Raw genomic sequence first — 15,545 nt, forward strand, 5'->3', positions numbered from 1 at the left:
CGGGTCAATGGGCACGAAACGTCCTGTCTGTTTGACTCTGAGAGCACAGAGAGCTTCATACATCCAGACACGGTAAGGCGCTGTTCCCTCCAGTTTTCCCCCGCATCCCAAACAATCTCCCTTGCTTCTGGATCACATTCAGTGCAGATCCGGTGGTACTGTGTCGCAAACCTCGCGATACAGGGTGCCGAGTACACCGATTTCAAACTCTATGTCCTCCCCCATCTCTGCGCTCCTCTCCTGTTAGGACTGGATTTCCAGTGCAACCTCAGAAGCCTAACCCTGAAGTTCGGTGGACCCCTACCCCCTTTCACCGTATGTAGCCTCGCGACCCTTAACGTCGCCCCCCCCTCCCCCTCGCTCTTCGCAAACCTCACCTCCGACTGTAAACCCGTCGCCACCAGGAGCAGGCGGTACAGTGCCCAGGACAGGACTTTTATCAAGTCGGAGGTCCAGCGGCTCTTGAGGGAGGGGATCACCGAGGCCAGTAATAGCACTTGGAGAGCCCAAGTGGTGGTCATCAGGACCGGGGAAAAGAACCGGATGGTTGTAGACTACAGCCAGACCATAAATCATTACACGCAACTCGATGCATACCCCCTTCCCCGCATAGCGGACATGGTGAATCAGATTGCACACTACCGGGTTTTCTCCACGGTAGATCTGAAGTCCGCATACCACCAGCTTCCGATCCGTCCAGAAGACCGCCACTCACTGCCTTTGAGGCAGATGGCCGCCTCTTCCACTTCCTCAGGGTCCCCTTCGGCATCACCAATGGGGTCTCGGTATTCCAAAGAACGATGGACCGAATGGTTGACCAGTACGGGCTGCGGGCCACGTTCCCGTACTTGGATAACGTCACCATTTGAGGCGATCAGCAGGACCACGACGGTAACCTTCAGAAGGTCCTTCAAACCGCCCAAGCCCTCAATCTCACCTACAAGGAGAAATGCGTTTTCCGCACAACCCGACTGGCCATCCTCGGCTATGTCGTGGAAAACGGAGTCCAAGGGCCCGACCCCGACCTGCAACTTCCCCTTCCCCACTGCCCCAAGGGCCTGAAATGATGCCTCGGGTTCTTTTCGTGTTATGCCCAGTGGGTCCCCAACTATGCGGACAAAGCCCGCCCACTTATCAAAGCCACCATCTTCCCCCTGACGACTGAGGCCCGCCAGGCCTTCAGCCGCATCAAGGCAGACATTACCAAGGCCGCGATGCACGCGGTGGACGAGTCCATCTCCTTCCAGGTGGAGAGCGACACGTCGGATGTCGCCCTGGCCGCTCCCCTTAACCTGGCCGGCAGTCCCATGGCCTTCTTTTCCCGTACCCTCAACGTCTCCGAGATTCGACACTCCTCTGTCGAGAAGGAAGCTCAAGCCATTGTGGAAGCTTTGCGGCATTGGAGGCACCACCTAGCCGGTAGGAGATTCACCCTCGTCACCGACCAACGGTCGGTAGCCTTTATGTTCAACAACACACAGCGGGGCAAGATCAAGAATGATAAAATCTTGAGGTGGAGAATCGAACTCTCCACTTACAATTACGATATCGTGTATCGTCCTGGGAAGCTCAATGAGCCCCCAGATGCCCTGTCCCGTGGCACATGCGCCAGCGCGCAAGGTGACCGACTTCGGGCCATCCACAATGACCTCTGTCACCCGGGGGTCACCCGGCTTCCCCACTTCATCAAGGCAAGGCCCGCAACTTGCCCAACTTCACCGAGAGGTCAGGGCCATGACCAGGGACTGCCAAATCTGCGCGGAGTGTAAGCCGCACTTCTATTGGCCAGACAAGGCCCACCTGGTGAAGGCATCCCGCCCCTTTGAGCGCCTCAGCATTGATTTCAAAGGGCCTCCCGCCCCTCCGCTGACCGCAACGTGTATTTTCTACGTTGACGAGTACTCCCGTTTCCCCTTTGCCATCCCATGCCCTGACATGACCGCGGCCACTGTCATTAAGGCCCTGCACAGCATCTTCACCCTGTTCGGTTTCCCCACTTCCGTCCACAGTGACCGGGGCTCCTCGTTAATGAGCGATGAGCTTCATCAGTACCTGCTCGGTAAGGGCATCGCCTCGAGCAGGACTACCAGTTACAACACCCGGGGAAACGGACAGGTGGAGAGGGAGAACGCGACGGTCTGGAAGGCCATCCTTCTGGCTCTACGATCTGGAAGTCTCCCAGTTTCCTGCTGGCAGGAGGTCCTCCCCGACGCGCTCCACTCCATTCAGTCGCTCCTCTGCACAGCCACGAACGAGACCCCTCAAGACCGTCTGTTTGTCTTCCCCAGGAAATCCACCCCCGGGGTCTCGCTTCCGTCCTGGCTGACAACACCGGGGCCTGTTCTCCTCCGGAAGCACCTGAGGAGCCATAAGTCCGACCCCCTGGTCGAGAGTATCCAGGTCCTACATGCCAACCCTCAGTATGCCTACGTGGCGCACCGTGACGGCCGACAAGATACAGTCTCCCTCCAGGATCTGGCATCCGTCGGTTCCCCAGCGACCATCACCTACGCGCCCCCCCCCCCCCCACACCAAACACCGCCCCGCCCCTACACGGCCTACACCCCCCCCCCCCCTCCCCCACCCACCGTGATAAAGCTCCAGACGACACGCTCCTGGAGTCAACGTGCCCAACACCCGTGCCCGCCGCGACGACTTCAACATCTGTGCCCGCAGCGAAGCCGGAGCTGAGACGATCACGGAGAACGATCAAGGGGCCGGACAGACTCGATCTGTGAGCCCACTTCACCCCCGCTGGACTTCAATTTTTTAACAGGGGTGAATATGGTGAATGTATTGCTGCTACAATTCACCACTGTATTGTATTGTATTATGTTGATGCCCTTGTGGGCTCCACCTGTGGCTCCGCCCCCTCAGGGTGGTATATAGATCTGCAGCCTGTAGGCGGCACTCAGTACAGAGCAGTCGCAGGCAGGCACAGATCTAGCTGTTTAAAACCACTGTTCATTTCTACTAATCGTCTTGTGTGAATTGATGGTCGCATCAGGGGTGGAGGAGGCTGGGGGGGTGGAGGAGGTTGGGGGGTGGAGGAGGTTGGGGGGTGGAGGAGGTTGGGGGGGTGGAGGAGGTTGGGGGGTGGAGGAGGTTGGGGGGTGGAGGAGGTTGAGAGGGGCTGGAGGAGGTTGGGGGGTGGAGGAGGTTGGGGGGGGTGGAGGAGGTTGGGGGGTGGAGGAGGTTGGGGGGTGGAGGAGGTTGAGAGGGGCTGGAGGAGGTTGGGGGTGGAGGAGGTTGAGAGGGGCTGGAGGAGGTTGGGGGGGTGGAGGAGGTTGGGGGGTGCAAGGTGTTGGGAGAGGGTGGAGGAGGTTGGGGGGATGGAGGAGGCTGGGGGCTGGAGGAGGTTGGGGGGTGGAGGAGGTTGAGAGGGGCTGGAGGAGGTTGGGGGGTGGAGGAGGTTGAGAGGGGCTGGAGGAGGTTGGGGGGGGGTGGAGGAGGTTGGGGGGTGCAAGGTGTTGGGAGAGGGTGGAGGAGGTTGGGGGGATGGAGGAGGCTGGGGGGGTGGAGGAGGTTGGGGGGTGGAGGAGGTTGAGAGGGGCTGGAGGAGGTTGGGGTGGAGGAGGTTGGGGTGGAGGAGGTTGGGGGGGTGGAGGAGGTTGGGGGGTGGAGGAGGTTGAGAGGGGCTGGAGGAGGTTGGGGGGTGGAGGAGGTTGAGAGGGGCTGGAGGAGGTTGGGGGCTGGAGGAGGTTGGGGGGTGGAGGAGGTTGAGAGGGGCTGGAGGAGGTTGGGGGGTGGAGGAGGTTGGGGGGTGGAGGAGGTAGAGGGGCTGGAGGAGGTTGGGGTGGAGGAGGTTGGGGGGTGGAGGGTGTTGGGAGAGGGTGGAGGAGGTTGGGGGGATGGAGGAGGCTGGGGGGGTGGAGGAGGTTGGGGGTGGAGGAGGTTGAGAGGGGCTGGAGGAGGTTGGGGTGGAGGAGGTTGGGGGGGTGGAGGGTGTTGGGAGAGGGTGGAGGAGGTTGGGGAGGTGGAGGAGGTTGGGGGGTGGAGGAGGTTGGGAGGGGGTGGAGTATGTCAGGGGGAATGGAGGGGGCTCAAAGGGTTGGTAGTGTTGGGGAGTTCAGGACAGAGTCAGTGAGGAGTAGGTCTGGCCACAGACCCCCGCTGAGCTGGGGAACAGAGACTGACTGGGACTTTTCCAGTTACTGTGAGGCACTCAAGGCTTTTTCTCAGGGAGGGTCAGTCCGAACAGAGGGACTTGAAGAATCCTGTCCAATGAAACATCCTGTTAACCAGTTCTTTGCAGTGTGGAGCTGCCTTGGTGAGCTAGTGGCTAAGTATTGCACTTGGTGCTGAGAACCTCTCCTGGTTTGAACACAGCTGCTGAAGCAGTAGAACTGCATGAGGAGGGCTGGAAATCTGCTCCATGTACCGTCTGACACTTCAACTCAGACTATTAACCATCTCTGAAGTTACTGGGAGAATTTAATTGAAACACAGAAACTGCTGCACACACAAACCTCCAGCTATCCTATCACCATCAGCATATCTTTTGATTCCTCTCTCCCCCTCTCAGCGATTTCCCCCTGAAATGCATGTGGAACTGTGCAGACACAGGGTTTAAAAATGCCCTCCAAATGCTGTACACAGGTCTGGTACATTCATACACTGAGTTCCTGTTGCTGCCCCCTCTGAAAGCCCCTCAACATCCCAGCAAAGAGACACGGAACACCAAGAGCAGACACAACCCTTGCCCACTAACTCACGGAGGCAGCCTTTACACTGGGGTTGGGCAGGGGGGGTTCTCAAGACATCAGCACACAGCCCAAAGAGGCAGTGTGTTACTAATGCCTGCTCTCGGAATTGGATGTTAACTGACACACACACACACACATCCCTCCAATTTATAGAGCCTCTGCATCTCCCCATGCTCTCTGCATTCTCCTCTCAGTAACACTGGGCAGGCCTCGCAATGCTCAGCGATCCCCCTGGCACTTTCAAAACTTTAGGACTGAGTGTCCGTAATGTGCAAACACTGACCTTCCCTCCTGTCCAGGGACTGCTATGTGACCACACTCTGTCTCAGAAGTTGCAACCGGTCCCTTGTCAGAGAGCGACGCCAGGCACTTTCAGTTCAGTTTCAGTCTGGAGAGAGAGTTCAGCCCCCTCCCACACCGCCTCCACCATCCCTCAGCAAGTGGGAGGACCCCAAATTTCCAGCAAACCAAGCTGACCCCCGCCCGGGACCCGACATTCAGGTGGGAGACTGTGTCGACTGCGAATTGTTTGCGAGGACTAGAAGAATCTGAAGTTTCCTGTTTAAATGCTGTTCCAGTGTGAGAGACTGCAAACCACATGTTTATTAAATCCAGTCAGCCCGGCTTCATTAGGAGTCTTTTATTGTGCAGAAAAGAATGTGTATAATCCAATAATTAATAGGTGCTGCTCTGCGACTTTCCCCAATGAAAATGCTGAGCTTTAAACAACATTCCAGCGTCTGCTGCGGTGCTGCAGGCTCCTTCACACAATCAACATCTTTTCCAGAAAAATCTAGGGGTGGAACTGGTCCAAAGAGACGCCCAATCCCTGCTGCTGGGATTGGAAAGTGGGTGTGACAGTGTTGTACAACAGTCCTGTGAAACTTGCCTGTGTCCCAGGCGCTACCGAAATGCAAGTTGTTGCTCTTGTTGAGGTGTGAAATGGGTGGTTGATAGCTGCGCCCAGTTCACAGGACCGTGCTGTCTGAGTACCTCCTCTCCGAAGGGTCAGGAAACACGTACCACAGGTTGACCCAATCCCGCTACAATCTGGCACACATAATATACACAGACAGAAACACGCACACATACATACTGACGCACACATACACAGACAAAAGCATGCACACACAGACACGCACTCATACACACAGGCAGAAACACACACAATCTACACACATACAGATGCGCACACAAACAATACACACAGATGCATACACACGGACAGATGTGCACAGGCACGCAGAAACACACGATAGATGTGCACAGACACACGCACAGACGGACACACTGACAGATGTGCACACATACTCACACACCAACACACAAACACGCACAGTAACACACACAGACACCCCCCCACCCCCACCCCCCATATGAAACAGTGCTAATCAGCTGCACATTGCGGATACTACACTCCCCCAATGTGGGCATTGCTGGCAAGGCCACAATTACAGTGGTTAGCACTGCTGCCTCACAGCTCCAGGGACCCGGGTTCAATTCCAGCCTTGTGTGGAGTTTTGCAGTTTCTCCCCGTGTCTGTGTAGGTTTCCTCCGGGTGCTCCGCTTTCCTCGCACAGTCCAAAGATGTGGAGGTTAAGTGGATTGATCATGCTCAATTGCCCCTTAGTGTCCAAAGATTAGATGGGGTAATGGGGATAGGGCGGGGAGTGGGCCTAGGTAGGGTGCTCTTTTGAAGGGTCAGTGCAGACTTGATGGGCTGAATGGCCTCCTTCTGCACTGTAGAGATTCAATGATTCTACGAGTTATTGCCCATTCCTAATTGCCCCGAGGGCATGAAAAGTGACGCTCACTGTATTTACCTCGAGTTCATGTTCAACGTCAAGTAATAAACACTCGTCAGTTTGGGCAACAGAAATATTATGAGATTGGAATCAGACAGAAAGGCAGACCTGCATGGCACCCTTCACAACATTAGGGCATTCCAAAGTGCTTCAGCTAGTGACATACTCTAAATGTAATGTAAGGAAACACAAAAGTCAAATTTCACACAGCACGATCCCACAAATAGCAAATGATCTGCTTTAGCATTACTGGTCAAGGAATAAATATTGGCCAGTGCACAAGGGAGAACTCCCAACTCTCCTTCAGAATGGTGCCATGGGATCTTTTACACCCGTCTGAGGGGCCTCAGTGTGTCTCATTCGAAAGACGAGCACCTCTGACTGTGCAGCCCTGCAGTTCATTCAATGTTCAATTCCCTGGAACTGCTGACTCGGAAGTGAGTGTCACAGAGTCACTAATCTGGTAGGTGTGGTGTGTTCCCTTCCTTGAAGGATATTAATGAACTAGTTGTGTTTTTACAACAATCCAGTAGATTTAATGGGTATTTGCTGGCACCAGTACACAAAGATTTATTGAATTCGATTTACAATTGAATAGGATGGGAATCAACCCCCTGAACTCGAGGCTGCTGTAACCAGTGAGGCCATGATTACATATCTCAGAAAGAAATCTGAAGTGGAATTTCTAGTTTATCAGTCAGAGATTAAAGGTGACCTCGGACTATGAAGCAGCCTCCTCCTTGTCGTAAAGCGAGATTGCTGAATAAACAATCACGTCTCTGAGTGGTTTTAAATGATTGGCGTGGGGATTCATACGTAACTGCAGAGGGAATCCCACTAAACACAGGGGGGGCGGGGGGGGATGTGGCTGCTTTTCCGAGGAGGGATTGCTGGGAAATTAAATCATTCCTTGCAATAAATCCCAAACGGCTTCCTTCCAAAGATTGACTGGTAGAAATCGCTGCAGAAATTCACCTTCATGGAGAATTAATCTGACCACAATATTTACCACAGGGACATTAACCAATTCACTGAGTTCCTGCCTCAGAATTGGTGATCTCACTCGAGAGGCCTTCTGGCCATTCCCAGCTTGCTCAATACTCACTGTATATTTTACAGGGGCTACAAGAACAGGTCTGGGGGTTGTATGGCCAAGTCACTGAATGTGGGAGGGTAATTGGGACAGTTGTTAAAAAACATTTGAGATCCGTGGTTTTGTTAATAGTACAAAATTAAGGAGGCTATATCAAACCTTTATAAATCACTGATTCGGCCTCAACTTTTTAAAAATGTTTAAAATATAAATGTAGAGGACCCAATTATTTTTTTTCAACTAAGGGGCAATTTAGCACGGCCAATCCACCTACCCTGCACGTTGTTGGTTGTGAGGGGTGAGACCCACGCAGACACGGAAGAATGTGCAAATTCCAAAAGGACAGTGACCCAGAGCCAGGATCGAACCTGGGACCTCGGCGCCGTGAGGCAGCAGAGCTAACCACTGTGCCACCATGCTGTCCAGAAGCCTCAACTATTCTATCTAATTCTGGGTACCACTGTTCATGAGAACAAGAGGACAGCTAACATTATCACAGAATCTACAGTGCAGAAGAGGCCCGTCGGCCCTTTGAGTCTGCACCAACGCGTGAAAGACACCCGACCTGCCTACCTAATCCCATTTGCCAGCACTTGGCCCATAGCCTTGAATGTTATGATGTGCCAAGTGCTCATCCAGGTACTTTTAAACGGATGTGAGGCAACCCGCCTCTACCACCCTCCCAGGCAGTGCGTTCCAGACCGTCACCACCCTCTGGGTAAAAAGGTTTTCCTCAAAACCCCCCTAAACCTCCTTGAACGTGTGTCCCCTCGTAACTGACCCTTCAACGAAGGGGAACAGCTGCTCCTTATCCACCCTGTCCATGCTACTCATAATCTTGTACACCGCGACCAGGTTGCCCCTCAGTTCTCTCTGCTCCAGTGAAAACAACCCAAGCCGAGCCAACCTCTCTTAATAACCTAAATGGCCCATCCCAGGCAACATCCTGGTGAATCTCTTCTGCATCCCCTCCAATGTTATCACATCCTTGCTATAATGTGGCGACCAGAATTGCACACAGTACTCCAGCTGTGGCTGCAGCAAAATTCTATACAACTACAACACAACCTCCCTGCTTTTGTAATCTATGCCTTGATTGATAAAGGCAAGTGTCCCACAATTTGGTTTGTTGGTCTCTAATTAATCTGTTCCTATCCCTTTATGCCTTTTTAAACAATGATGTGGAGATGCTGGCGTTGGACTGGGGTGAGCACATTAAGAAATCTTACAACACCAGGTTAAAGTCCAACAGGTTTGTTTCAAACACTAGCTTTCGGAGCACTGCTCCTTCCTCAGGTGAATGTTTTTAAACAATGGTACGGACGGGAGACGATGGCCTTGGGTAATATCACAGGATGATATTCCAGAGGCCCAGGCTAATCTTCTGTGGACTTGGGTTCAAATCCCGCTATAGCAGGTGGTGGAATTGAAATTCAATTCATAAATCTCTGGAGTATAAAACTTGTCTCAGTCATGATGACCATGAAACTTATCTTTGATAGTTTCTGGTTTTCCTTTCGGGAAGATATCTGCCATACTTACCCGGTTTGCCCGACATGTGAGTCCAGATCACAGTCACGGTTGACCTTGAAATGGCTGAATGAGACACTAGGGGCAATCTACTGACCACGTTGTGCCTGACCGGTGGCGTGCCGTGGCCGGAAGATGGTGGGTGCGCCTCACGCGGGCTTCCTGGCAGCCACTGCGCCTCGTGGGATCTACCCTAGTCCTGCGAGGCAACGTGAACAGTATCCTGCCCACAATGGGCGTGACCAAGCTGAGCACATTTAAGTAGGTTTTAAACCCCCCCCCCCCTAAACTCCCCATCCCCTCTGCCCATACTCCCCATCCCCAGGCACTCACCTCCCCACCCATACTCCCTGCTTCCCCACCCCCCACACACTTCCCATCATCCGCACACTTCCCATTCGCCCCATCCCCCTGTCCACACTCCCCATCCCCCCCAAACTCCCCGTCCCCCCGCCGATACTCCAATCCTCACCCCCACGATGAATGGCGCATGCAACTCACAATGCCCTCTCTGTGTCCCCACAGGAGAAGGTGGTCCACAACAGACGGGAGAGGGCCCAGGTGAGTGGTGGGGTGCCGGACATCAGAGTCCTGAACCCCTACGAGGAACGGCCCTCGGAGGTGGCGGAGTGGGGTGTCCAAGGTTAGATCTGTCACCGACGTAGAGGTGAGGATCCACCTGCCCCACCCAGACGACCTGTCACATGTGAATTGTTAATGTCATATAGTCTGACCCATCCCTCCCACTGACCACATGCCCTTTCTCCCGCAAGATCCTCATTCGATGGTGCCGGCCCACCTGGCATGCCCCCCATCCCCTCCAGCCACCCATGAGAACACCTCGGAGGAGACCACCTTATTCGCAGCACCTCTGTTACCCCCACACTCCACCCGCACAGAGATACACACCTCAGTGGGCAACGGTAGTGTACAGGCTTCCAGGGCACAATCTGGTGAGCACCACATTGGTGCACATCAGGTGGAGACAAGAACATCCAGGCGATACAACAGTAGGGACGGCTGCTGGCTCTCAGGACCCAGCTGGGTTCCAGCCAGATGCTGAGCCTCTGGAACAGGTTTACCCGGAGCTGATGCAGACGATAAGGTGCGGCCGTGATATTCAGAGGGTGATGTCAGTGATTCTCTAGCAGGTCCATAGTCGATTGGAGGAGTCCCAGAGGCTGTGGGCACAGGAGATGGCACCGACAATGCATGGCACTAACGCCAACATTTCTTGGGCATCGCTTCTCAGCCTTTTGTCTAAGATGAGCGTGAGGTCAGGTGTGATGCCTGGATCTGGTACGTCTCTCTTGTGGGAACCATGAATTGGATTCAATTTGAATTGTTTTTTGGAGCAGGCAAGGAGCTGGATTAGGGTAACTCAATAAGGTGGATTCAAAATTGGCTTAATAGGAGAAAAAGGGTGATGACAGACAGCTCCTTTAGTGACTGGAAGCCAGTGACCAGTGGCGTACCACAGGGATCTGTGCTGGATCCCTGTGTATGTCATTTATATAAATAAAATAGATAACTATGTGGGGGATAGGATCAGTACGTTTGCGGATGACACAAAGATTGACCGGGTGGTTAACAGTGAGGTTGAGTATCTTGAGTTACAGGAAGAGACAGGCGGGACAGCCAAATGGGCAGAAAAGTGGCAGATGGAATTTAACCCTTAAAAGTGTGAGGTGATACACTTTGTAAGGAGTAATGTGACAAGGAATTATTCAATGAATGGTCTGACACTGGGAAGTTCCGAGAGACAAAGGGCGGTATGGATATAGCTCGGCTCATTCACCTGTCGCTTAAGATTTGTAACATTGTCATACTGCCATATGCTTTGGCATATTTGTTCATTGTCTCTGAAGGCTCTCCACTTTAATAACATCTTTCCTATAGCAAGGCAACCAAAACTGAACACAATACTCCAGGTGCAGCCTCACCAACGTCCTGGAGTACTGTGCAACATAACCTCCTAACTTCTATACTCAATGCCCTAACTGATGAAGGCCAGCATGCCAAAAGCCTTCTTCATTCCCCGGTCTACCTGCGACTCCACCTTTAGAGAACAATGCACCTGAACTCCAAGGTCCCTCTGTTCCACGATACACCCTAAGGTCCTACCATTCACTGTGAAAGTCTTATCTTGATTTGACTTTCCAAAATACAACACCTCCCACTTATCTGTATTGAACTCCATTTGCCATTTCATGGCCACTTCCCCAACTGATCAAGATCCTGCTGCAATTTTTGATAACTTTCCTCACGGTCTACAATACCACCTACTTTAGTGTCATCTACAAACTTACTGATCATGCCTTGTACATTCTCATCCAAATCGTTGATATAGATAACAAACAGCAATGGGCCCAGCACTGACCCCTGCCCGTGAGGCACTCCATTAGTCACAGGTGTCCAGTGTGACAAGCATCCTTCCACCATTACCCTCTGCTTTCTACCATCAAGCCAAGTATATCCAATTGGCTTTTGACATAACCCCACATGGCACACTGCTCATGGGATCCAAGGGAAAATGGCAAGTAGATTATCATAGAATTTACAGTGCAGAAGGAGGCCATTCGGCCCATCGAGTCTGCACCGGCTCTTGGAATGAGCACCCTACCCAAGGTCAACACCGCCACCCTATCCCCATAACCCAGTAACCCCACCCAACACTAAGGGCAATTTTGGACACTAAGGGCAATTTATCATGGCCAATCCACCTAACCTGCACATCTTTGGACTGTGGGAGGAAACCGGAGCACCCGGAGGAAACCCACGCACACACGGGGAGGATGTGCAGACTCCGCATAGACAGTGACCCAAGCCGGAATCGAACCTGGGACCCTGGAGCTGTGAAGCAATTGTGCTATCCACAAGGCTACCGTGCTGCCCCAAATTTGTGATCCAAATTTGGTTGAGTGACAGGAAGGAAATGGTTGATGGGCGACCATCATGGTTGATTGGTTTACGAACGGTTCTCAATAAGGTTCTGCAGGGCTCAGAAACAGGTCACTTATTGCTCATGGTCTAAATCAATGCTCAGTGTCCTGGCCTCCACAGCCTCCTGTGAGAGAGAATTCCACAGATTCAGCACCCTCTGAGTGAAGAAATTTCTCCTAATCTCAGTCCGTATCCTGAGACTGTGACCCCTTGATCTAAACCCCCCAGTCTGAGTAAACAACACCCCTGCATCCAGTCTGTCCAGCCTTGCCAGAATTCTATACGTTTCAATCAGACCGCCACTCATTCTTCTAAACTCCAGTAAATACAAGCCCAGTCATCCTAATCTCTCCTCACACCACATCCTCCCATCCCAGGAATCAGTCTGGTGAACCTTTGCTGCACACCCTCTATGGCAAGTATATCCTTTCTCAGGTAAGGAGACCAAAACTGTACACAATACCCTGGCTGTGGTCTCACCAAGGCCCTGTCCAGCTGCAGTAAGACATCCTTGCTCCTGTACTCAAGTTCACTTGCAATGAAGGCCAATACCCTTTTCCTTCCTAATTGCTTGCTGCTCCTGCATGCTTGCTTTCAGTGACTTGTGTACAAGGACACCCAGGTCCCTTTGTCTGTCAACATTTCCCAATCTATCACCATTAAGATACAAGTCTGCCATTCCATTTTTCCTTGTGTCAATAACTTCACATTTATCCACGTTATACTGCATCCGCCCTCTTCTTGTCCACTCACTCAACTTGTCTAAATCACCTTAAAGCCTCATAACATCCTCCTCACCACTCACATTCCCATCAACTTTCATGTTGTCAGCAAATTTGGAAATATTACATTAGTTCTCTCATCGAAATCATTGATGTATATTGTGAAGAGCTGGAGCCCAAGCACTGAAGAAGGAAAGTGATCGATTTCTAGACACGGAAGACATCAGGGGTATAGTGAGAGAGTGGGGGTGGAATTGAATGGAAAAAAAATCAAAGTTCATTTGTTGCGGAGTTTCCCGCTGGCTCTGTTGGCGAGTTCCCCACCGCTATCAAATGACACTTAGTCAGTTTTTTGGGCCCTGGAGAGTTTCTCACCGGTTTAGCCCACACTAAGGGCAGGATTCTGCTGCCCCACCCGCTCCAAGATCGGCACAGACCATGTAAAGGTCCATTGACCTCGGGTGGGAATTTCTGGTCAGCGGGCGAGCGCAGCCGGAGATTCCCGCCTTTGAAATTTTTTCTTCACTGGGTAGCTGAAGTCCGATATCGGGCCGCCATTTTGAAAGGGTGCCCCGATCTCGAAGTGAGCGTGTCGGTCACGACCCACCCATGGCAATGTCACCCCCACACACATGAGCATTATCCCATAGCCCCCTGGAATGCTCGCCAGCCTAGAACACTCACCAGCCTGGCACATGTGCCGGCCTGGCATGCTCACAGCCTGGCATGCTCACAGCCTGGCACACACTCCAGCCTGGCACACACTCCAGCCTGGCACGCTCGCCATCCTGGCACATATTAGGGGCAGCACGATAGCATAGTGATTAGCACAGTTGCTTCACAGCTCCAGGGTCCCAGGTTCGATTCCCGGCTTGGGTCACTGTCTGTGTGGAGTCGTTCTCCCCGTGTCTGCGTGGGTTTCCTCCGGGTGCTCCGGTTTCCACCCACAGTCCAAAGATGTGCGGGTTAGGTGGATTGGCCATGCTAAATTGCCCTAAGTGTCCAAAAAGTGTAAGTGGGGGTTACTGGGTTACAGGGATAGGGTAGATACATGGGCTTGAGTAGGGCACTCTTTGGAAGGGCCGGTGCAGACTCGATGGGCCGAATGGCCTCCTTCTGCACTGTAAATTCTATGATATGCTCGTCTTGCATGTTTGTCAACCTAGCAGGCCTGGGACGTTCGCTAGCATGGCCCCGTCGCCAGCCTGTCACACTCACCAGCCTGGCACACTCACAGGCCTGGAATGCTTGCCAGCGTGGTTCCCTCGCCATCCTGGCACACTCATCAACCTGGCATACTCGCCCAGCCTGGCATACTTGCTCAGCCTGGCACAATCACCAACCTGGGGCATGGCACAGTGACCGCTTGGAACTCAAAATAATGTGCCAATGTCAATTGAAGATTGAAGGGGGGCAGCACGGTGTCACAGTGGGTAGCATTGCAGCCTCACGGCGCCGAGGTCCCAGGTTCGATCCCGGCTCTGGGTCACTGTCCGTGTGGAGTTTGCACATTCTCCCCGTGTTTGCGTGGGTTACCCCACCACCACGACCCAAAGATGTGCAGGGTAGGTGGATTAGCCATGTTAATTGCCCCTTAATTGGAAAAATGAATTGGGTACTCTAAATTTCTAAATAAAACAAAAAATAAATAAGAATTGAAGATTGGATGATGAAAGCTGCACCTACCCTGTGTCAGCTGAGTGGGTTCTTTTACCGTAAGCCCATCCATGGTGCAGCAATTTCCACAGGGGTACAGCTTGATCAGCCCCTTCCAATTTTCGATGTAACAGTGCTCAGCCTCCACGTCTTCACCTTGTAATATAATGTCCTGAGGTACTGGAGCATCTTCCGTGCCAATCCTGGTCTTACCTGAGGATGAAAAACAAACCATCACATTCAGGACAATTAGTCTGAAATTCTCAATCCAGGTGAAATGATCTTGGTTCTGATGTCGATGCGGAGTTGAGGTTGTCTCAAACACATTTTGTGCACATCTTCCAACTGTTGCTCCATGGCACTGCCCTCTTGCTAAAACATACAACACAGAAAGACCATTCGGCCCAACTGGTTTGTGCTGGTGTTTATATCACACATGTGCCTTCTACCACCTTACTTTATCTCACCTTATCGCCTGATCCTTCTGTCCCTTTCTCCCTCCTTATCTAGTTTTTAAAAATAAATTTAGAGTGCCCAATTCATTTTTTCCAATTGAGGGACAATTTAGCATGGCCATTCCACCTACCCTGCACATCTTTGGGTTATGAGGGGGAAACCCACGCAAACACGGGTAGAATGTGCAAACTCCAAAGTGACCCAGAGCCGGGATCGAACCTGGGGCCTCAGCGCCGTGACGCAGCAGTGCTAACCACTGCACCACCATGCTGCCCTGTTGGTTTAGCACAGTAGACTAAACAGCTGGCTTGTAATGCAGAACAAGGCCTGCAGCACGGTTCAATTCCCGTACCGGCCTCCCCGAACAGACACCGGAATGTGGCGACGGGGGGCTTTTCCCAGTAACTTCATTGAAGCCTACTTGTGACAATAAGCGATTATTATTATTATCTAGTTATCCCACCAATGCTCTTCACCTCATCTACTCCAATATCTCACCACTCTCAGAGTGAAGACGTTGAGATCAATCAGCTGGGTGCAACATGATGTTGGTGCTAAAAACCCAACAACTGTCAACAGGTGATTAAGAAGGCGAATGGAGTTTTGTCCTTCAATGTTAGAGGGATGGAGTTTA

General features: G+C 52.3%; 1 protein-coding gene across 3 annotated transcripts in view; it reads right to left on the minus strand.

Annotated features, from left to right (window-relative positions):
* phldb2b (pleckstrin homology-like domain, family B, member 2b) overlaps nt 1–15,545 on the minus strand; it is a 517,142-nt gene that overhangs the window by 364,691 nt on the left and 136,906 nt on the right. For all 3 annotated transcript variants that reach the window (XM_072514438.1, XM_072514437.1, XM_072514436.1), the window contains one exon: nt 14,486–14,668. In XM_072514438.1, the coding sequence (XP_072370539.1) occupies nt 14,486–14,668 (183 nt within the window). The remainder of the gene's footprint in view (nt 1–14,485; nt 14,669–15,545) is intronic.

Source organism: Scyliorhinus torazame, chromosome 8, assembly GCF_047496885.1.
Source record: "Scyliorhinus torazame isolate Kashiwa2021f chromosome 8, sScyTor2.1, whole genome shotgun sequence".
Taxonomy (NCBI): domain Eukaryota; kingdom Metazoa; phylum Chordata; class Chondrichthyes; order Carcharhiniformes; family Scyliorhinidae; genus Scyliorhinus; species Scyliorhinus torazame.